Consider the following 24806-nt stretch of genomic DNA (forward strand, 5'->3'; position numbering starts at 1 on the left):
CAAAACACTAACCTCATCACCCAGTCGACTCACTAATACCTCTCGGTGCGCCAATCCCTGTCCAAAGCCCGGCTTCGTAAAGCCAAGCAATGGATGCTGGTTGTTTTGTGCCAGCGGCTGGATACATCCGGCACTCGGTGCAGGGAAGGAGGTTTACCCGGCCCGAGATCCCACGCACCTTCTCGGCACGGAGCCATCCAATGTCCCGATCTCGACCTGCCGGAATTCCTCAACAAAAAGTGGTCGCCATGACGACTCTTTCTATCGGGCCGCCCGCTCCGCCTATTGGAGCACAGACGTGGCCGTTCAAAGCGAGGCCCAGCGTGGATCGCGCACGGCGGTTCTTTCGAACCCGCCGTGGCTCGGATCCCCGCTGGTTCTCGCGGCACGCGAAGCCCGGCACGCACCGAGGGCCCGCTTCGGCTAAAAGTCGACCTGACCTTTAACCCGTGTAACGTCGATGCTTCACCTGCATGCTTACACCCCGCAGCCCGTTCCTTGCTCATACATGCAGCTGTTCCCATTCTCCTTGTACCGTTCCTTACACACCCAGGTACACCCATTCCACTCACAGCCTTGGTCACACACCTGACCACCGAACACTTTGGCACACATTCGTTGGTCGCACACCTCACCAATACACCGCTTCGCACCCCCTCCTCGGTCACCTCCTCTGTGACAATCACAGGTGTGCCCTCATTCGCACACCCAACCACGTGCCTCACCACCAACTCCAGCGTGCATTCCCACTCACGCTCCACCATTCCAGGTGTGCATCCTTCCATCCCAGGTGTACATCCTCGCTCACCTGTCACAACTAACTCACGCTCCATGTCACTCTCACTACTTTCACCTCCATTCCTGACAGCGCACTCACCCTTCCTCTTGACAGCACACTCTTTCCCCATGCACCTGTCCGTCACACACCTTTCTCGCGCACACTCTCCCGTTACACCCTCTGTAACACTCACCACCGGTGGACACTCTTCCTTACTTCTGACAGCGCACTCTTTCCTCATGCACCTGTCCGTCACACACCTTTCTCGCGCACACTCTCCCGTCACATCCTCTGTAACACTCACCACACCACGCTTCCATGTGCTCCCTCGCACACGCGCTACGACCGACTCACTCTCGCCAGCACCCTCACTCCTTGGCACACACTTTTTCCTCACACACCCCAGAGTCGGACTTTCTCGCACACCTCCTCTTTCGCACACCAGACCTGTCACACACCTCACCAACGGCCTTTCACGAACACCCGGATCCAAACCAATCCCCAAGCTTCTTAAATCACCTGGCGCATCATACGCACGACCATATTGGTCACCACTTACACCGGGTCCTCTTCCTCTTCGCTTCTCCTCCATCACCTGCGAATCCCTCATCCGGTTAATGAGCACATCATCACGATCCAAACACAGACTTTGGACCAATTCTTTTATCTCCTCTTTTATCTCTTTCTTATCCCCTCTCCGTCGCTTCTTAATTTCGCTCATCCCTTCTTCCACTTCTTCTAATTTGTGCTTCACCTCTTTTATTCCCCGGTACGTCTCCTCAAGCTCATCCTCTAAGGCTACCTTGACCGTTTCCAGGTGCGTCCTCACCTGCCGGTCCTTCGTCTCCATTACCTCTATCACCTCGTCCAACCTCGTTGTCAGTCCCTCACGTACCATCTGACATTCCCTCTTCGTCGCTACCAAGTCATCTTTTAGTTCTTTCTGTGTCGCCTTTAAACCTCCTAATACCGCAGTGTTCCTTTGAACCTGCTCCACTAACTCCGTCTGTCCCACCGTCAGCTGCTCCACCTCCTGCGTCAGGTCCTCTATGCCCCCTTGTAACTTTACAGTCCCCTTTCTCACCTCCTTTTCCATGTGCTCCTCACAGTGCCTCACCTCCTCGCGCACTCCTCCGACCTCCTCACTCACTCCTCCTCTGATCTCCTCTCCCATCACTTGCATCTCCTGCCCAGATGCCACCCTCATCTGCTCCATTTCCTCCCTGTGAGCATCCAGTTTGGTTTCTACCCCCATTCTGACCCCCTCTATCTGCTGCTCCATTTGTTTAACTTCCCTTTCCGCTTGGTCCCTCATGTCCCTCAATTTGCCTTCCATACTGTTTTCTAACCCCTCTAACCCATTTTTCACTCCCTCTATCTGATTCTCCTGGGCAGCCATTCTATTTTCTACCCCCTCTAACCCCTTTTGCATCCCTTCCATTTGATTCTCTTGAGCGGCCATTCTGTTTTCTACCCCCGTTAACCCCTCCTGTATTTCCCCTAATCTATCGTCTAATTTCCCAAATTTCATGTCTAATCCCTTAAAATTATTGTCTAATCCCTTAAAATTATTGTCTAATCCCTTAAAATTATTGTCTAATCCCTCACTGGTACCCCTCATTTGGCCCTCTAATCGCCCACTATCAACCCTCATTTGGCCCTCCATCCTATCCATTTTTGCATTCAGTTGGGTCAAGAATAATCTGAGGTCAAACCCGGTTTGCCCAGCGTCCCCAGCCGCCACCGCAGGCTCGCCCTCCGCGGCGCCGCTATTTTGGGACCCTTCAACCACGTGAGCGAGCGCGCCATTTTGCGCGCCCGCTACTTCGTGCGTGACGGCGCTATTTTGCGAACCTGCCGCCCTCACTGCTTCGCTCTCCTCATGTCCCTCAATTTGGTCCTGGACCGACCCTGCTTCACTCTCCCCTACCGGACCCCAGCCGTCTTGATCCGCCATAGCGCGACTTGCAAAATTCGAGTTTCGTAAAACAAATCCAATTTTTTTTTTTTTCGTTATAATTTCGTCGAGCGCAGTACGCGCTCCGAATCGATTTTCCCTCCCAAAATTTGGGCCTAATAAATTTAGTCCCGGGTTCGAATTCCACTCCTCGACACCAATTGTTACAGACGTGGCTTGGATGTTATTTACCGAGCGGTTTTATGGTATGACCACGTCTGCACAAGTTACCCGATTGTGCCCGAACGTTGACTAGTCGCGCGATGCTGGCTCAATAAGAAAAAGAAGACACCCGGCTGGATTACAATAACACAATACGACACCAAGGTTTCAATTCTCAAGACCTCCGGAGGAGATTATATTCGTACGGAAAGGTTAGATTACAAGGACGAGAGGTACATCATAGGAAGACAGGCACTTAGACACAATCTTATATTATTCCCAACAGACGACAGATAAACGGGACAAAGCTGACTCACACGGGGGTTGATGGCAGGAAAGCGGTTGTCGATGGCTCCAGGTGCACCTGTGCTCAAAGGTTAGAATCGACCCGGTCCGGTCCAGAGATGCGGGAGGTTTCACAGCGCTCGGAGGGGACGTTCTTTCACAGGCGGGCCTTTCTCTCTCAGCGCTCGCAGGTCCTTCTTTCTCCAGCTCGGGGCGCATCTGACTCACATCCGGCGCGGGGCCGCGTATATCCGGCGGGGAGTGACACGCCCTCGGCTCGTTAGCTCCGCCCCAGATGGAATCGGCACGTTGCTTCTCATTGGGTGCGTGGGGGGGTTACTGGCTCCGCCCCTGACGAGGAGCTGACAGCCAGCCCCTTCGGGGTAACGCCGTGGAGCGCATGGTCATGGCGGGTAACCGAGCCGGTGTGAGGACGCACACTCCCCGCCCCTCTGTTGTTGTAGTCGTAGTTGTAGTTGTAATTGTTGTTGTAGTTGTTGTTATTGTTGTTGTTTGGGGAAGAAGATGGGAGGAGGTATGGGAAAGGTCCTAAACTCACTACTGATGCCATATAATCACATTCTGGTGCAACGAAGAGTCATAATTAATGGAAACGAGGCCTTAACTGACATAGATTAAGAATAACTAGGAAGATGTCCGAAAGTTGTCTACGTGTGGTGCGGTGGACCTGGGCACGACATTTAATGGGGGAATAAGGGGAAGGTCGGCTCTACTGATTGTTATTTACATGCAATGGGACTAGGGAATGGGGGATTGGGGAAAGTTGGGGAGTATTGGAGAAAATAGGGGAATATTTACAAGCGGATATGGAGGCCAAATTCCATATTCGCAACAATATATATATATATATATATATATATATATATATATATATATATATATATATATAGTCCGGGCATGCCCGCTATCGCCTTTCCAGGGCTCACCCAGAGCGTCCGGGCATGCCCGCTCTCGCCTTTCCAGTGCTCATCCAGAGCGCCCGGGCACGCCCAGCCTCGACTTGCCAGGCCGCAGCCAAACAAGCCCGGGCAGGTCCAGACTCGCCTTTCCAAGGCTCGCCCTTGACACCCGGGCATGCCCGGTATAGCTTTTGCCGGGCAAACTTCCCGACATAAATGTGTATATATATTGCTGCCCGATAAACGGGCTTTTGTCAGAATACCTGAGCTGTTTTGTTTCAATAAAGCAACTCGGACGAATTCCGTCTTTGGTCGCGTCAATTCTTTCGACTCGCTTTGGAGCGCAGCTCCTTCATATATATATGTATGTATATATATATATATATATATATATATATATATATATATATATATATATATATATATATATATATATATATATATATATTGTTATGAATTTGGTAGAGCAATATCTAGAGCTAGGTAGATCTGAATAGGTAGGTATTCGGCTGTCGTGACAGGGACTCTACATGTAATAAGTTCTTGATGTTTAGGCGTTTGTCGGGGTAAGATGTATGATTGTGGATCTACCTGGAGGTCCGAGTGTTAAATAGTGAGGGATTAAAGGTAACGCCCCTGTGAGTCTCACCTGGTAGTCAAACCTCTGTCCATTATGGCACTGCAAACCACATAAACATTAGTTAGGTCCTTAGCGCAACATTAAATAATTCCCTTTCCCTGACATTGACTTCGTAATACATAGACAGGAAACCAGGCCAAAAACACCGCCACGGTTGGCCGCCGCCGTTCGCACCTAAAAGGCCTACCAACCTCGCTGGCACGTGTTACAAAACGACCGCGGGGGGGTCGCGGACGGGAGATGTCAGGAGTCGCATGCCGCAGAGGGCGTGACCTGGGCGAGTTGGGAGGCTATGATTGGCTGAGGAGTGCGCCAATGTGACGTCATCGGCCACCAATATATGCGACGGTCGGACGCCATTTCAGGAGTAGAGTTCGTTGGAGCAGGCAGTTGACACAGTTGGACACACGTCGATGAGCGATCAAAAGCGGCAGTTGGTGGAAAAGCTCCCCGAAGGCAGTTGGTGGAAAAGCTCCCCGAAGGCAGTTGGTGGAGAGTTCGTTAGCACACCAAGCACACAGAGCACGCGGCAGTTCGCAGCAGTTCGTTGCAAGTCGAGCCCTCCGTTGAACCATTGGTGCACGGGCCTTGTGGAGATCGTCCTCGTGTGAAGCTGCTGGCCACGCGTCGGACGCGTGGTGCTTGGAGCGGGGCCTCGTAGAGCTTGGAGCGAAGGACCTGGTGGTGTGCGATCGGGCCAAAAGGAGCGGTGTTGGACGGCCGCCATCAAGACGACGAAAGACAGATAAGCCGCATCCGCGTACATTTGACCGACGGGACGTGTTATTTTTGTATTCATAATCTCCCTCGTATCGTGTTTGCTGTCAGTCGTGTGGGGACGTCCCGATTTAGAGTTATTAGATTTACCGGCGCGGCTTTTTCACTGTATTACTATTCGATAATAAATCCTTATATTATTTTCTATATATATATATCTGAACGCAGTTTTCCTGGGTGTTTGATTTTAGTAGGTAAGGCGGGCGGAGCTTTGCTGCGTGCGCCATTCCGCGCGTTTAACTTTGTGTTGAACTTGAATCCGCCATTGAGTTTTCGCCTCGGGAGTTAAAGTCTCGCAAATCGGTCATCCGTAACTGTGGTGTTAATCACGGTTGCGTAACAATATATATATATATATATATATATATATACTGTATATATATATATATATATACTGTATATATATATATATACTGTATATATATATATATATATATATATATATATATATATATATATATATATATATATATATATATATATATATATATATATATATATAAATATATATATACATACATACATATATACTTATATACATACATACTTATATACATACATATACATATATACATACATACATGTATGTATGTATGTATATATGTATATACATACATATATACATATGTAGCGGTTACCGCTGGATGCACACAATCGCCTTGCACCGGCCAGAACACGGCCAGACGTGCCTCTCCCGGGCATGCCCGGACTCACTGTTCCCAGGCACGCCCGAACCTCCCGGGCACGCCCGGTCTCGTCTTTCCCGGGCATGCCCGCTCTCGCCTTTCCAGGGCTCGCCCAGAGCGTCCGGGCATGCCCGCTATCGCCTTTCCAGGGCTCGCCCAGAGCGTCCGGGCATGCCCGCTATCGCCTTTCCAGGGCTCGCCCAGAGCGTCCGGGCATGCCCGCTATCGCCTTTCCAGGGCTCGCCCAGAGCGTCCGGGCATGCCCGCTCTCGCCTTTCCAGTGCTTGTCCAGAGTGCCCGGGCACGCCCAGCCTCGACTTGCCAGGCCGCAGCCAAACACGCCCGGGCAGGTCCAGACTCGCCTTTCCAAGGCTCGCCCTTGACACCCGGGCATGCCCGGTATAGCTTTTGCCGGGCAAACTTCCCGACATAAATGTGTATATATATTGCTGCCCGTTAAACGGGCTTTTGTCAGAATACCTGAGCTGTTTTGTTTTAATAAAGCAACTCGGACGAATTCCGTCTTTGGTCGCGTCACTTCTTTCGACTCGCGTTGGAGCGCAGCTCCCTCACTGGTGACCTACCGACATGGACATGGCAGTGACTCTTGAACTGCCTACCTTCTGGGAGGCTCACGCGGCTGTTTGGTTCGCCCAGGCGGACTCCCAGTTCGCCCTGCGAGGCATCACCGCGGACGACACCCGCTTCCACCACGTCGTGGCAGCGCTCGGTTCCGCCACCGGAGCCTCCTCGAGCTGAGCCTCCTCGAGCACCCGCCCGCTGCCGACAAGTATGACGCGCTGAAGACGCTCCTCAATGCTTTCGCCCTCTCACCGCCGGCACGCGCACGGCGCCTGCTCGACCTGCCCGAGCTCGGCGACACGCGCCCGTCTGAGCGCATGGACTATATGCTCTCGTTGCTCGGTGAGCACTCTCCGGATTTTCTGTTCCGCGAGTTGTTCCTTCGCCAGCTGCCTCACCCGGTACGCCTCGCCCTGGCTGGCACGTCGATCACCGATCCCCGCGCCCTTGCCAGGGAAGCCGATAAGATCTCCTCGGCGGGCCAACACATCGGCGCGGCTACCTGGAGCCTGCTGCCGTCCGAGGCGACGCCCGAGCGCCCTGCGCGGTTGGAGGCCGAACTGCCGGTGAAACTGGCGGCCGCCACGCCGCACCGACCGCTTCCGACACGACGGCCGGGGCCTCCACCTGACCAGGCGTGGTGTTATTACCACGCCAGGTTCGGACACGAGGCTCGGACGTGCCGACCCCCGTGCACTTTCGGCAAGTCGGGAAACGGCCGGGCCGGCGTTCATTCCCAGCCATGAGCGCCGGCCACTCGGGCAACTTGCTTTTTATTCGGGACAAAGCGTCCGGGCGGCATTTCCTTTGTGACACCGGCGCCCAACTGAGCGTCATACCCGCCTCCGAGCAGGACAGGCGGGACGCCGTTTGCGGCCCCTCTTTGGTCGCTGCTAATGGCTCGGCCATACGCACTTTCGGCCCGCGCAACGTCACCCTCTGCTTCGGCAGCCAGCGCTTTCAGTGGACCTTTGTGACCGCCTGCGTCCCTATGGCTTTGCTGGGCGCCGACTTCCTTGCGCGCACGGGCTGCTGGTCGACGTCAAACGTCGTCGCCTTGTCAACGCCGAGACCTTCAGCTCCCTGGCGTGCACGATGAGCAGCTCCACGCCGACCGAACTGGCGTGCGCCCTCCCGACGGTGAACGAGTTCGCTCGCCTGCTCGCGGAATTCCCGGCCCTCACACGGCCGACGTTTTCGGCCGTCGCAGTGCGGCATGGGATCGAGCACCACATACCCACTACGGGCCCGCTGGTCTACGCCAGGGCCCGCCGCCTCGACCCGGCCAAGCTCGCTGTGGCAAAGGCCGAGTTCGACGCGTTGGAGCACCTCGGCATCGTGCGGCGCTCCAATAGCGCATGGGCCTCACCACTGCACATCGTGCCAAAGCCGGGGGGCGGATGGCGCCCGTGTGGCGACTACCGCCGCCTCAACGACGCTACCACCCCCGACAGGTACCCGATCCCGCACATCCAGGACTTTTCCGCCCGTTTGGCGGGACGGGTCATATTTTCCAAAATTGACCTGATACGGGGATACCACCAGGTACCTGTCCGGGCGGCCGACGTCCCGAAGATGGCCGTCATCACGCCGTTCGGCCTGTTCGAATTTTTGAGGATGCCGTTTGGCCTCAAGAACGCGGCCCAGGCGTTCCAGCGCTTAATGGACGGCGTGCTGCGCGACCTGCCATTTATTTTCGTCTATCTGGACTGGTGTTGTCCCTGGTGTTGGGCTAGCGGCTAGGGTGCCGGCTTAGGATCCTAGGACGGATTCGCTGAATTAACGCCAGGGGGGTTGACTCAGCCTGTCATCCTTCCGAGGTCGGCTAATTGAGTACCAGTTCACTGGTAATTCCCTGTTTGTCGTTGAAGGTGGCAAAAAGGGTTGGCGTCAGGAAGGGCATCCGGCCGTAAAACATTGCTTCAAAAAGGGGACCGAAAAACAACAACAACCACAGTTCCCGAAAAAGGCCAACCCCCGCTTGCGGGGAAAAATGGCCTCTAAAGGTGGTTTTTTATCTGGACGACATCCTCGTCGCCAGCACGTCCCGCGCCGAGCACCTCCTCCACCTCCGAACACTGTTCGGTCGCCTCAGCGAGCACGGCTTGATTGTCAACCCGGCCAAATGCCACTTCGGCACGACGACCGTTGACTTTTTGGGCCACCGCATCACCAAGACCGGGGCCGTGCCGCTGCCGACCAAGGTCGAGGCCATCACCACGTTCCCGCGTCCCCGTTCCATCAAGGCCCTACAAGAGTTCCTCGGCATGGTGAATTTTTATCACCGATTCGTGCCCCGCGCTGCTCAGCTCATGCGGCCCCTTTACGAGGCCCTCCGGGGCAAGCCGGCCAAGCATGACATCGTTTGGTCCGCGGCCATGGACGCGGCCTTCGCGAGCGCAAAACGGGCCCTCGCCGACGCAACGCTGCTGGCTCACCCGGTGCTCAACGCGCCCATCGCCCTCACTACGGACGCCTCCAACTACGCGGTGGGCGCCGTCCATGAACAATGGGTGGACGGGGTTTGGCAGCCACTCGCTTTTTTCAGCCGGCAGCTCCGGCCGAACGAGTTAAAATACAGCACGTTCGACCGCGAGCTGCTCGGTCTATTCCTGGCCGTTCGCCATTTCCGACACCTCCTGGAGGGCCGCCCGTTCACGGCTTTCGTCGACCACAAGCCGTTGGTCTACGCAATGGCCAAAGTCACGGAGCCGTGGTCGGCCCGCCAGCAGCGCCACCTCTAAGCCGTGTCGGAATTCACCACGGACATCCGGCACGTCGCCGGCAAAGACAACGCTGTGGCCGACTGTCTTTCTCGGGCCAGCGCGAACGCGGTCCACCTCGGCGTGGACTTCGCGCTCATGGCGGCCGACCAGACCACCGACACCTCGGTGCAGGCCCTCCGGGCGGCGGACACGGGCCTCCGCCTGGCCGACATCCCCTTCGCGGGCACCGTCCTGCTCTGCGACGTCTCCCAGGGCCAGCCTCGCCCCATCGTGCCCGTTTCCTGGCAGCGCCGCATCTTCGCCTCCATCCACGGCCTTTCTCACCCGGGCTGGAAAGCTTCTCAGAAGCTGGTGTCGGCGCGTTTCGTCTGGCACGGCCTTCGACGGAACGTCCGCGACTGGGCCAACGCCTGCACGGCCTGCCAACGGGCCAAGGTCCACCGCCACACCCAGGCCCCGCTGGCACCTTTCACCGTGCCTGCACGGCGTTTCGACCACGTCCACGTGGACCTGGTGGGTCCCCTGCCCCCATCGCGGGGGTTCACCCACCTGCTCACCATGGTGGACAGGACCACCAGGTGGCCGGAGGCCGTGCCCCTCACCACCACCACCACCACCGACGTGGCGCAGGCGTTCATCGCCACGTGGGTCGCGCGCTTCGGCGCACCGGCGGACATCTCGTCCGACCGCGGCCCACAGTTCACGTCCGAACTTTGGGGCGCGGTCGCCCGCTCGTTGGGGGTCACGCTGCACCACACCACGGCCTACCACCCCCAAGCCAACGGGTTGTGCGAGCGGTTTCACCGCTCCATGAAGGCCGCACTCATGGCCGGCCTTCAGGACGACGGTTGGACCGACCGGCTGCCGTGGGTCCTTTTGGGGTTCCGCACGGCCCCCAAGGAGGACCTCCGGGCGTCCGCCGCCGAGCTCGTCTACGGCCAGCCGCTCCGCGTCCCGGGCGAGTTCGTGCCCGACGCTACCAGTCCCTGGTCCGCCGCACACCAGCGCTCGGACCTCCAGGAGGCCGCCCGCCGATTTGCCCCCGTGCCAACGTCCCTCCACGGTGGCCCCCAGTCCTACGTCCCCCCGGCGCTTCGCACAGCGGAGTACGTCTTTGTGCGTCATGACGCGCACCGGGGGCCACTCCGGCCGCCGTACGATGGGCCCTTCCGGGTCCTGCGACGGGGCGACAAGTCCTTTGTCGTCGACGTTGGCGGCCGGTCGGACCGGATCTCTGTGGACCGCCTCAAACCGGCGCACATGGACGTCGACCGACCACCACGGTTGGCCCTTCCTCCGCGGCGAGGCCGCCCCCCGTCCACAGTTCCCCCCGCTCGACCACCCACCACCACGTCGGACCCCTCCCCACGACTCTCCAGGGGTCGCTTTGGCCGGGTCATCCGGACCCCCCTTAAATTGACCCTGCCGCAGGTCGATTCTGGAGGGGCGTGTGTAGCGGTTACCGCTGGATGCACACAATCGCCTTGCACCGGCCAGAACACGGCCAGACGCGCCTCTCCCGGGCATGCCCGGACTCACTGTTCCCGGGCACGCCCGAACCTCCCGGGCACGCCCGGTCCCGTCTTTCCCGGGCATGCCCGCTCTCGCCTTTCCAGGGCTCGCCCAGAGCGTCCGGGCATGCCCGCTATCGCCTTTCCAGGGCTCGCCCAGAGCGTCCGGGCATGCCCGCTATCGCCTTTCCAGGGCTCGCCCAGAGCGTCCGGGCATGCCCGCTATCGCCTTTCCAGGGCTCACCCAGAGCGTCCGGGCATGCCCGCTCTCGCCTTTCCAGTGCTTGTCCAGAGCGCCCGGGCACGCCCAGCCTCGACTTGCCAGGCCGCAGCCAAACACGCCCGGGCAGGTCCAGACTCGCCTTTCCAAGGCTCGCCCTTGACACCCGGGCATGCCCGGTATAGCTTTTGCCGGGCAAACTTCCCGACATAAATGTGTATATATATTGCTGCCCGATAAACGGGCTTTTGTCAGAATACCTGAGCTGTTTTGTTTTAATAAAGCAACTCGGACGAATTCCGTCTTTGGTCGCGTCACTTCTTTCGACTCGCGTTGGAGCGCAGCTCCCTCACATATATACATACATACATACATACATATATACATATATACATACATACATACATACATATATACATGTATACATATATACATACATACAAACATACGTGTAGATATATACATATACATATACATATATATACACACACACTACTAGTCAAAAGTTTTATAACACCTCAATTTTTCCAGTTTTTATTGAAATTTACTCAGTTTAATGTCTCAATGTACTCTGAAATTGAGCATAGAACAAATAAACAAATGCAGATAAAAAAGAAATCATAGAATCATTTTGTTTAACAAAATTTAATTTAAATTTTTGACTCGGCAAAGTAGCCACCTTTTGCAGATATAACCGCCAAACACACTAGTGGCATTCTTTCTACAATGGAAATCAATATTGTTCGGGAAGTTCTTCCCAACACTGTTGCAGAAGTTCCCACAAATGTGTTGCACTTGTAGGTTGCTTTGCTTTCACCCTTCTGTCCAGTTCATCCCAAACCAGCTCGATGGGGTTTCAGTCTGGAGACTGTGCTGGCCATTCCATGATTTGAAGCCTACCGTCTTGTTCTTTTCCTCGAAGGTAGTTTTGACATAGCCTGGAGGTGTGTTTCGGATCATTATGTTGCTGTAGGATGAACCCCTGACTAACTAGGCGTATACCAGAGGGTATTGCATGACGCTGCAAAATGCTGTGGTAGCCCTTTTGGTTCAGGGTGCCAGTCACTCTGTGCAAGTCGCTGACTCTGGGTCCAGCAAAAGAGCCCCAGACCATCACACTTCCTCCTCCGTGTTTGACAGTTGGTGTCACACACTGAGGAACCATCCTTTCACCTACTCGACGGCGTACAAAAACCCTGCGTGATGAACCTAAGATTTCAAATTTTGATTAATCGGTCCATAAGACCTTCTTCCAGTCTTCAGTAGTCCACTGGCGGTGCTTAATGGCCCAGGCAAGCCTCTTTTTCTTATTTTACCATCTTAGCAATGGCTTTCTTATTGCCACTCAACCTGTGAAACCTGCAGCTCGAAGTCTTCTCTTCACAGTTGAAACTGAGACTTGCTTACTTCGACCAGTGTTAAGCTGTGCTTGAAGCTGTTGACCTGGGAGCAGCCTATCACGCAAGCTGTTGACTCTCAGAAACCTGTCTTCTGATTCTGTTGTGGCTTTGGGTCTGTCAGACCTCTTCCTGTCAGAGTTTCCTCCAGTTTCCAAGTGCCTTTTGATGGTGTAGGAAACTGTACTCACTGACACCTTGGCTTTCTTTGCAATTTCTCTCAAGGAAAGACCTACACTTTTAAGGGTTATAATGGTCTGTCTGTCTTCCTTTGTTAATTGCCTTTTTCTCGCCATGATGATAGCAACATACTACTTCCTGCAGTGCAATATTGTCCAAATAACGCTTCAGAGGGTGTAATAGCAGTCTGTTCAAATACTGCTTTTATACAGACAGGGGGTTTGTAATGAAGTAATCAGCAGAGGTTGGGACACCTGTAGGAATTGTTTGCATCAACTTTCAAGGCTTAATTTACTTACATTGCTGCAGAACAGCTGTAAGTTGTTAACCCATTACTTGTTCCCTGAAGAAGGCCTTTTTTTTACAATATAACTGTGCAATTTACATTATTTTCCCGTTTTTGCTAACCTAAACTTTTTTTTTTACCTCGAGCAGTTTCCTGCTTACCTTTGTACCATTTCAGGTTATTCACTGGACTTGAATTACTTAAATTTCAATAAAAACTGAAAAAATTGAGGTGTTCTAAAACTTTTGACTGGTAGTGTATATATAGTCGTGTTCAGAAATTATGAATTATGGTGGACTACACTCATGTGGAACTGAGGAGAACCATGAGGTTTCTTATTTCTTTTAAAATCAGACAGGTTTATTCCTGAACAACACCAAAACAGGGAAGATTGACCCAACAGGGGAATTGGACGGCGGGATGGGGGAAGGGAAAAATGGGGAAGCACGTAACAAGTACTCAATTAGTATATACTTAAAATGAACTTGTTACGTGCTTCCCCATTTTTCCCTTCCCCCATCCCTCTGTCGAATTCCCCTGTCAGGTCAATCTTCCCTGTTTTGGTGTTGTTCAAGAATAAACCCGCCTCACTCCAGACTCGATCAACGACAGGGAAAGGCACAACACCGGGTGGTTATCTCTGGTGGTGGTGGGGACGTCGAAGGAGGGGTGGCACTGAGCAGGGAGACGAGGAAGCAGGTGATGAGGTAGGTGATGAGGTGACTAGGAGGAGATGAGCATTATGATGAAAAGGCAAGGGGTGAGACGAGAACAGTGCCAGGGCCAAGGAAGGCAGGTAGGATGACTTCCTTAAAGCTCTCCTCCGAGGGAGATGCTCTCCCTTGCACACTAATTCTCCTCAGACCTCTCTTTGTTCTCTTCGAATTAGCGATCTCCCCGCACCTCACAAGCTCCTCCCCTTTGGCACATTGCCAATTATCCTCAGAACTGCCCTTTTCCCCCCTCCCCTCAGTGTCCATTCACGCACACCTCCCAGCTCCACCCCCTCCCCACCCCCTTGCTCTCTTGTCAACCCTCTGCTCCTTGAGGCGTTGGGCTCAACCCCCTTTAGGAGACATCACAGCTCCACCCCCTCTCTTTCTTTGCATGGCTGAGCCCCACCATGATGTGCATTGCTCCTCTCTTTGCTCTTCTCTTGCCACACGGTACACTCGGTGCACCCAGTGGATGTTTACAGGGAGACTTGTATGCACATTTCATTAACTTAAACCCTCGCTATTTAATTCACAATGTACCACCCTCCTTATGGTACACATTCAAACAAGACAATCCTGAGCTGACATGTCCCTGCTTATTACATCAAGTTGGGCTGACTACTCATACACAGACCATGCTACTCGATACAGTTATATCTATTCTAAGGTAATCTCTGCCCTTCCACCCCCACAAACGCAACAATATATATTTTTTTTTTAACTTTTTTTTTTAAACATGATCTTAGGCTCGTGGTGGAGCTGCCACACGCATGAACATATGTGACACAACAAAAGTGTTAGATGAGATAATCACAGTCACTGAGCTTGGTGGAAGTGCCGTCACTTCCCGGGGTACTCTGGGTAACAGCGATGTTGCGTTACACCTGTCGACCATTTGTTTCCCATTTACGGGAATTTTCCGATGGTTTTGTGATTTTTTTTCCCCCTGGAATGTTGGCTTTGAGTTGCATCTATATGCAAAATATCAGCTTTCTACCCCACCAAGAATGTACTAAACATTTATATCAGTGAGTCAGTGGTTTGAGTGAGTCTTTATTAGACGAGCGAAAATCAGTCGCGCTGCGCTGCGAAGCTCAGCGTTTGGTGCATTAGTTTGAACAAACAACAGCAACAGGCATTTTAAGGCCATTTTCCCTGCAAGAGCATGGGTTAGCCTTGCGGTCCCCATGATAATCTTCTCCATTTTGCCATATTTTCTGCATCTCCCCTTGTTAACCCCCTTGCCCGCATTTCTTCTTCGACCATCTTTAGCCAAGTCTTTCTTGGTCTTCCCCGTCCTCTACTTCCTTCGACATTCATTTCCATCACTCTTCTCAACCAGTCACTTTCATCCTTCCTCAACACATGACCAAACCATCTCAACCTGTTTCTCTTCACAGCATCCATCACAGGCTCTATTCCCATCATCTTTTGCAATTCATCATTTGTCTTCCTCTCTCTCAACGATACTCCACACATCCACCGAACCATTCGCATTTCCAGCCTTTTCAGCCTTCGTTGCTGCTCTACATTCATTACCCATGTCTCGCTCCCATAAATCATAACACTTCTCACACATGCAGCACACACCTTTCCCTTCAGCTTCAACGACACTCCCCTCCTAGTCAGCACGCCACTCCGCTTCTTCCATGCACATCTCACTCTAGCAACCGTTGCCGAGTCTGATTCACCTTCTCCATTCAGCATGTCTCCTAGGTAACAAAATGTTTTCACACCTTCCAGCTTCATGCCGTCTCCAAGATCCAACTCAACATTTCCTCCATCTACAGCTCCCTCTGTGCACACCTTACACTTGAATGTAGCTGCCACACTCGTTAATGACCCTCTCAAACCACGACATTTTTTATGAACCCACTCAGTGCACATTGTACATTGAATGGAATTCACTCCGACACCCTTCCTGCACACAGCACACGGCCACTTCCCAGTTCTTTCCACCTCACCACATGCTTTACCACTTGCCATCACCTTCGTTTTTCCGATATTCACCTTCAGACCTTTTGTCTCCATACATTCCTTCCACTTGTTCATCTTCTCCTTCAGTCCATCCATACTTTCTGCAATTAACACCACATCATCTGCATACAACAACTCCCACGGTAAACCCTCCTTTACGTTCTGAGCCAGCACCTCCATCACAGCTACAAATAGTAGTGAACTTAGTACCGACCCCTGATGCACTCCCACCTTCACCTCAAACTCACCACTGTTCCCGTCCTTAGTCCTTGCAGCCGTGCGCGCTCTTTTGTACATTGCCATCACTACTCTGATCAACCATTCCTCCACTCCTAACTTCCTCAATGCCCATGTCACTACTTCACGTGGAACCCTATCGAATGCTTTCTCCAGATCAACAAACCCAAGAAACAACTTCTGCCTCTTCTCCATGTGCTTCTCCTGCAACTGCCTCACAAAGAAAGCGCGTCTGTCGTACCTCTTCCTGGCATAAATCCAAACTGCATTTCGTCAATCTTCACTTTCTTCCTTATCTTCGGTGCTAATTTTTCGTACATGTATACACAATCGTCGGTTAATGCGTATCGAGTATTCTGCGGCCTAGTACTCGTAGGCTTGGCTACCGTACCGTCTCCGACCTTGTGGTTTTGTTTTTCTCTCTGCGATTCGTCGAATGCGCTGCAATTATTTTCGTTCTCTGTTTCGTCCCAGTCGTTCACCCCATACCTCCTTGTTTAATATCTCTACTCAAAAAAAAAAAAACCCCAAAAAATATTTCCTTCCCAGGTCTTATTCGTTTATTTGTTGTTTTTATTTGTACGTTCTTTCTTCGTTCGCGATCACGCGATCACGTGGTTAGAAATGTATAATCTCTCCCCTGAACAACTATTTTCTCTCATATATTATAACACCCTTTTCTTCTTTTCCTACAAAAGGATGCTTTCGTCTTGCTCACCAAATCTATTCATTCCAAAAAATATATATAATACCATCTCTTACAGTTCCTCCTTTCTACATTCCCTAAACTATCCAGAACTCCACCCCTCCTTCAGTGTCCTCAAACGTATTTTTGACTCGAAGGTCTCAAACTCATTTTGCAAAAAATGTTCGTTTCCCATGAATCGTACACTTTTCAAAATCCAATCTCACCCCTCCCCTCCAAATCTTCCCCATCACCCATCCCTTTCAAATCTCCCCCCTTGCCCCTTCCCTCCCCTCCCTCCTAAACTCCTCCCACACCCCTCCCCTCTGAGACTCTCCCTCGCTCCTCCCCTCCTAGACTCCCCTCTCACCCCTCCTCCTCAAAGCATCCTCCCTGCTTCTTCCCCCTTCCAACTTTCACCTTCATCTCCCCCAACCTTCTGCCTCGCTCTTCCCCCTCCTCAAATAACACCTCATTGTGCCTCACCCAATCTCCATCAAACCTTTTGTCCGCCCCATTCTTCCCTTTCTCCAAGCTATTCTGAAATCTCTGAAATCTCTGAAATCTCTGACACACCTTCAACAGCTCTCCCTACCTCTTCCTCCTCTTCCACATCTTACCCTACCCCTCCCCCCCCCTGTTCTGGACCCGATGCTCCCCCTTCCTCTTCATTAACGGTATGGACCTCAAACATCCGGGGCCTCCGCTCAAACTTGACTGATCTCTCCATACAGGTTGCTTCTGACAAACCAGATGTGATCTGCTTAACAGAAACTTTCCTCCTTCATGATGTCTCTGATGCCTTGGTATCTCTCCCAGGTTACTCCCTCCTCCGGTATGATAGACCTGAGCCTCGTCCTGGAGGTGGGGTTGCTATCTTTATAAAAAACTCTCTTCCTCACTCGCCCTCCACTGCCCTCTCTCCACCTCACCCCCAGGAATACCTTTGGCTACGGCTTCCCCTTCGCTCCCACCTTTTGTTCATATGTGTGTTGTACCGTCCACCAAACAGCATCTACATCTCGCTGTCTGATAATATGGACCAACTTCTATCTACCCATCCCAACTCTCTCTTCCTCATATGTGGTGATTTCAATTGTCACCATGCCAGTTGGCTGGGTGTGGGTACCTCTCTCACCAGCCATGGCTCTTCAGCAAAGGACTTCTGCGACTCACTGGGACTGACACAATCTGTCAATTTCCCGACCCGGATCTCAGTCAACGGAGCATCTTGTCTTCTGGATTTGGTTTTGACAAACTTCCCTGAAAATGTCTGCTGCTCTTCTTCTGCTCCAATCGGCTCATCTGATCATGTGCTTGTCAAAGTGGACATCTCTCTGACCATTCTCAGAGAGCCTCCTCAGCGTCGACGAGTCTGGCATTTCACTCAGGCCAACTGGCACGGTCTTCAAGCAGCCATCAATCATCTGGACTGGTCTCCCATCTCTACCGCCTCTGACATCAACTCATCCTGGGAATTCTTTCAAAGTAAATTGCTCTCTCTCATGCACAGATTTATCCCATCTCGTCTTCAGTTGTCATACCCTTCCTCCTGTCCATGGTACACGGAATCTTGTGGTGAGGCTGTTGCCCTGAAACAACTTGCTTTCGTCTCCTGGAAAGCAAATCCAACGGAAGGAAATCTCATTTCCTTTCACAAAGCCCGAAACAAGTGTGTGTCCACCCTCAGGAGAGCCAGGAAACAATATCTCACCGTTCTCAAGACCGAACTCTCTTATCTGTCTCCCTCTTCCAAATCCTGGTGGCGTTTGGTCAAATCTGTTTCTGGTGTTTGTTCCCCCTCCATCCCCTCCCTCACCTCAAACGGCTTAACGGCTGACTCCGCACGTGAAAAAGCTGAATGCCTCAACTCTGTGTTTGCCTCTAAATCTTGTGTCCCAAACCCATCCCTCTCTGTACCCAGTCGTACCCAGCTGCTCCTGGACTCTGTGTCCTTTCCTCCTGACAAGGTGGAAAAGTTTCTGTCAACCCTCGACTCTGATTCTGCAACTGGTCCTGACGGCATCAGCCCACGGGTCCTAAAATCATGTTCTTCCGCTCTTTCACTCCCTCTTTCTGTTCTCTTCACCCTCTCTTTTGCTCAAGGTCATCTGCCATCTGCTTGGAAATCAGCCAACATCACCTCTTTGCACAAAAAAGGTGCAAAAACAGATCCCAGCAACTATAGACCAATCAGCCTTCTCCCAATTATCAGCAAAGTCATGGAATCCATCATTGCTTCAGATATGAAATCTTTCCTCTTCTCCAATGGCTTGATCTCGGATCATCAATTTGGTTTCAGACCTGGTCACTCTACTCTGGACATGCTGCTTCTGCTTTCTCAACAATGGATGGAGGTCCTCAACGCCAAACAGGAAATTAGAGCTGTCTCCCTTGACATTTCACGTGCCTTCGATACGGTCTGGCACCCTGCTCTGCTCACCAAACTCCTCCTTTGGTATCCATGGAAATCTCCACGCATGGCTGGCGGACATCCTCTCTGGTCGTAGTCAACGTGTGGCCCTGAATGGGTTTCTCTCATCTCCTCTTCCTGTTCAGGCTGGAGTTCCCCAAGGTAGTGTTCTGGGCCCTGTGCTTTTTCTGGTCTTCATCAATGATCTCTCTGACTCTCTTGAAAATCCTCTCTATCTCTTTGCTGACGACTCTACTCTCTGTCGCTCCATTCCTCATCCCTCAGATCGGCAGTCTGCAGCCTCCTCACTCTCTGCAGACATGGACAAAATCACAGACTGGGCAAACAAATGGAACATGTCTTTCAATCCTGATAAATCTCACACTCTTACGATGTCTCTCCGAAAAGACCGACTGGAAAACCCTCCCATCCACTTTCTGAATAATCCTCTCCAAGAAGTTCTGTCACTCAAGCTTTTGGGTCTCACTATTTGCCATGATCTTTCCTGGGAAAACCACATTTCAAATCTGGCCTCCAAAGCCAGTCGCCGACTGGGCATCCTCCGTCGTGCGAAGTCCTTCCTTGGCACACCTGAGCTCCTCACCACATACAAGGCTTTCATCCGCAGCTCTATGGAATACTGCTCTCCCCTCTGGTCTGGTGCTCCTGCCTCACACCTAGCCCGTCTTCACGCTGTTGAAACCAAAGCGTTCAGAATCATTGGAATCTCCCGTGATGAAGCTAACTCCAAGGGCCTTTCACTCACTCACCGCAGGCAGGTTGGTGGTCTTTCCGTCTTCTACCGACTCCTCTCTGGCCTTGCCCCCCCAGCCCTCTCTGGGCTCTGTCCCCCAAATGTTCCTACAGGTCGCACAAGATCTGCCTGCAACCCTCTTATGGTTAAACTGCCAAAATCAAGACTTTCTGCTCACCTTCACTCCTTCATTCCTCTTTTCTCCCACCTCTGGAACAAACTCCCTCACTCTCTTCAATCCCACTCCACCCTCCAGGTCTTTAAAACAGCTGTTCACCACCATCTCTTATCCTCCCCCATCCAAAACCTTGATCTTTTCTACCCCCGCTAATTTCGGTCCCCTTGTGTTTTATACCTCTCCCCCCCCCCCCTCCCCTTCCCACACCTCCTGCCCCCAAGCCCTCTCCCTCCCACACTTCTCCCTGCTCTCAAATGTTGTGGTTGTGTGCTTCCCCTTCTCTCCCCATCTTGTCTTCCGCTCCCTCTTTTTGTATATTTTGTTTGTCTAGTTGATTTCTTTGTGAAATAAATGTTAGCTCTTTCACGAGCCTCGATTCAGTATACAAAAACAAAAACAAACAAAAAAAATCCTCTTCTCCAACACCCTTTCCAATACCTTCATTCCATGCTCCAATAACTTGATATTTCAATTTTGAAATAATAATATTTCAACCTGCATTTAAAATGAATTAAATTAAACTTTTTTATAATTCATAATTATTCTCTCAGATATCAACATCACTGTAATGCAAATTGTAATGGTGGACCAACAGGTGGTTACGTGAAAGCCAAAATTTGATTTGGACAAAAATATTTTATTTCTTCACATCGATATCAAGAAATGTCTAGACAAAGCAAGCCGTGAGCACTGCTTCATGTGGCCTGGCACCAAGTCGCAAATACGCTGCTGATTGGCTGTGTGAGGCTTGTTGCATGGTGATTGGCTCCTCGCAAATGACTTCAAAATACACACTTACTGTTTTTGCTTCCCATTCTGAGAATTACAAAATACAAAAATTAGATACGCCACAACAAAAGGTGGACCTGGGACCCACTAGTTTGCTTGTATTGTCTTATTCTGTAAAAATCAAACCTTTGTCTATGCATGCAACTTCAGTGTTCCTACATTCGTGCTATGACAGGGACACAAAGGTTCCGCCTACCGTGAGTGTTACATTGGCGGGAATCGGCAGCACCGTGTTGCGAAGCTCTCCCCAGGAACTGGGTATTGCTTCCGTCTTGCTGCTCGCAACGAACTTGGCCTCAGGTACACTTCAAGCTTCTAACACTCTTGTTTGAACTTGCAGGCATATCCCCTTTTCTGATTCCCTGTACAGTATTTTAAATATTTCCATTCGTTCACCATTTTTATGCATCTCTTTTGCAGTGGGTGGAGTGAGTCGTTGTGCTTTGTAACACAGGGTTGCGTACCAAGTGCACCACCTCCACCCAAACTGCTGAGTGCTGGCATCTCGTGGCTGGCACTGCAGTGGCATCGACCTGTTGAAGTCTCCACTGATGAGAGTGTGCAGTTTATCTTGGAGATGGACGACGAGAGCTCAGTAAGGTGTTCATTTGGATGCAGTTGCCTTAACTTTTTATCTCTCTTTATCATGTCGAAAAATGTGTGTTGACTTGAATGTGCTTGCCCTAACTTTTTGTCTGTAGTACACCACATGCTCTTTTTCTTCATCATGGTCCATGTCTTCTGTGTAGTACGTCTTCCTCTTCTTCTGCTTCTTCTTCTTCTTCTTCTTCTCAAGGCATATTTTACAAATCTATCTCTCACCGAAACGGTTGATCCATCAACCCTCCTCCCGTACCGACAGTACCACATTATCCGTGTCTTCAACAAAAATTCCTTCCACTCATTCCATGATCATTATCTCCTTATGTCCAATTTGGGAATCTTGAGGACTCCAGTTTGCAGAGGTTGGCTGCTCATGGCAAATAAATAAAATTCCCCCTCTCTGCTTCTCCCTCCTCCCATCTCCTCTGTTTCACCACATTCCACCCCCTCTCAGCTTGCCCCTCCTCCTGCCCCTCCCATTTTCCTCCTCATCCCACACCCTTCCAGCCTTCCCAAATTCCTCACTATCCTGACCCCTCCCCCCTCCTTGCCCACACCCTTCCAACACCACCTCCCCTGTCCCTAACTGTGTGGATCTCAAACGCTGAGGCCTCCGCTCCAACCCGACCAATCTCTCAATCCAGGCCACTGCTGATAAACCGGACATCATCCCCTGACTCCTTCCCCCCGCAGGATGTCCCTGACTCCTTCGTGTCTCTCCCTGGCTATTGTTTCCTCCTATTTGATAAGCATGAACCCAACTCCAGCGGCAGAGTTGTACTTTACATGAATAACTCAATTATTCACTCGCAGGCATATCTCATCTTTTGAATTCCCTGTGTACTGATCTTACACCTCCCAACCCCCAGGAGTAACTTTGGCCTTGACTTACCCTACGCTCCCACCTCTTGTTTGTGTTGTCCCGTTCTCTAAACAGCGATGACTCTACATATCTACATAACTATCTCTCTCTCTCTCTTTCTCTCTCTCTCTCTCTTTCTCTCTCTCTCTCTCTCTCTCTCTCTCTCTCTCTCTCTCTCTCTCTCTCTGACAACATGGGCAGACTTAACCACTCATCCCAACGCTCTCTTCCTCATATCTGACGATTTCAATTGTCACTGTACTGTCCTCCTTACGTGTAACTGTAATTGTGTCATGGCGCCGATGTATGCTGACTGGACTTTGCGTGCTCTATTTTATTCTTCTTATCTCTTTTTTTTATTTATTGTTCATTCTATCGGAATTTGCACTTATGGAAGAGAGGAATTACTAGTGATTCGTATCAGCAGTGGTGAGTGTTCCCGCCAAGCATTGTCTAATCAGAATTTGATCGAGACGAATATGGCAGTTGATCCAGACCAACGGCCTAGCCATCCTGGCACTCGAAAGGGACAGCGGCGCGAGGCAAGCGTGGGGGTGTCCTGACAAGATTGCATAAGCGAAACAAACTTCCTCCATTGCCAAGTATCTTTCTAGCCCATGTCCGTTCTTTTTTCCATAAAGTTGATGAACTGAACTGCCATATTAATACTCGACAAGACTTCAGACACTGTTCATTACACTGTATTACAGAAACTTGGCTTGATTCATCCATCCCTGATGCCGCTACACAGATCCCCGGATTCACACTTAATCGTTCTAATCATGTATTAAAAAAAAAAAAAAAAAAAAAAAACACCTTTAGAGGCCATTTTTCCCCGCAGAGCGGGGGTTGGCCTTTTTCGGGAACCATGGTTGTTGTTGTTTTTTTGGGCCCCTTTTTGAAGCAATGTTTTACGGCCGGATGCCCTTCCTGACGCCAACCCTTTTTGCCGCCTTTAACGACAAACAGGGAATTACCAGTGAACTGGTACTCAATTAGCCGACCTCGGAAGGATGACAGGCTGAGTCAACCCCCCTGGCGTTAATTCAGCGATCGACCGGGATTCGAACCCAGGATCCTAGGATCCTAAGCCGGCACCCTAGCCGCTAGCCCAACACCAGGGTAGTTCTAATCATGTATTAGAATCAGTAAAATAGGAGAAAGGTGGTGGATTGTGTTTTCTGGTGAACGATTCATGGTGCAGGTACTCCAAGATTATCTCTCATTCCTGCACGCCACAGTTGGAAACTCTCATCATTTGTTGTCGTCTTTTTACCTTCCACATGAATTTTCTTCTTTTATATGCCTGTTATATTCCCCCTGAAGTCAGCGCAACATTCGCCATTAAACAGCTTTCAGACATTATTACTCGACAAGAAAACGCAAATCCAGGAGCACTATCCATCATTGCTGGAGATTTTAATCATACCATTTTGCAGAAGTGATGACCAAAATTAGATCAGCATGTTACTTGTAACAAGCGAAAGGACATGCTTTTGGATCATTGCAACACGACGATCAAGTATGCATATTGTTTTCTGCAGCATGCCCCACTTGGTGATTCAGACCACAACATGATCCATCTTGTCCCTGCTTACTGACAACTGAAGCGCCAGAAGCCCGTGAAACGTTCGGTGCCACAATGGACCTCGGAAGCTATTGAGAGATTGCGTGGTTGCTATGCATGCACGGATTGGGGGTTCTTCAAGGAAAGTGCTGCTGACATCAATGTTTGCTCTGACGTCATCTTGGACGACATCAAATTCTGCCAGGATATTTGTATCCCAACGAAAACATTGACTGTATATTCTAACGAAAAACTCTGGTTCAACAAATAAATTCACAGCAAACTCCGTGCTACGGAAGACACGTTTAGATCAGGAAGTGATGCGGAGTATGAGAAAGTCTGCAAGTTCGAGTTATGCAAGGCCATCAAGGATGCCAAGCGTGACTACTGGGAACATTCAAAACCCCTCACCATCACATAATTTAAAACGCCTCACCGCCACGTAATTCAAAACACCTCACCACCATGTAATTCAAAACATCTCACCGCCACACAATTCAAAACACCTCACCACCAAGTAATTCAAAACACTTCACCATCACGTAATTCAAAACACCTCACCACCGTGTGATTTAAAAACACCTCACCACCACGTCATTTAAAAACACCTCACCACCACATAATTCAAAATACCTCACCACCATGTGATTCAAAACCACCACCACATTATTAAAAACACTTCATAACCACGGAAACAAAAGTTTGAGGGAGTAGTTCAGTGACAACAGACACTGCCCAGATATGTAGATATATCGATAAATGACTATACCTGAGTTGCTGTTTTGTCATGGTTTACACCAATCATAATACAAAGAATTATAATGCACAAATGTATTTGTAATATACGTGATATCAAATTTTATAAAAAATTGAAGTGAAAAAAAATAATTCCCCAACAAATTGGAAAAATTTTCAAAA

The 24806-nt window shown here is 50.8% G+C and overlaps 1 protein-coding gene across 3 annotated transcripts in view; it reads left to right on the forward strand.

The window, feature by feature from the left end:
- FNDC3A (fibronectin type III domain containing 3A) overlaps positions 1 to 24806 on the forward strand; it is a 440266-nt gene that overhangs the window by 359085 nt on the left and 56375 nt on the right. For all 3 annotated transcript variants that reach the window (XM_068128578.2, XM_068128579.2, XM_068128580.2), the window contains 2 exons: positions 21032 to 21156; positions 21277 to 21451. In XM_068128578.2, coding sequence (XP_067984679.2) covers positions 21032 to 21156; positions 21277 to 21451 — 300 coding nt within the window. The remainder of the gene's footprint in view (positions 1 to 21031; positions 21157 to 21276; positions 21452 to 24806) is intronic.

The sequence above is a fragment of the Myxine glutinosa genome, chromosome 9 (genome assembly GCF_964187855.1).
Source record: "Myxine glutinosa chromosome 9, kmMyxGlut1.1, whole genome shotgun sequence".
In the NCBI taxonomy this organism is placed as follows: Eukaryota; Metazoa; Chordata; class Myxini; order Myxiniformes; family Myxinidae; genus Myxine; species Myxine glutinosa.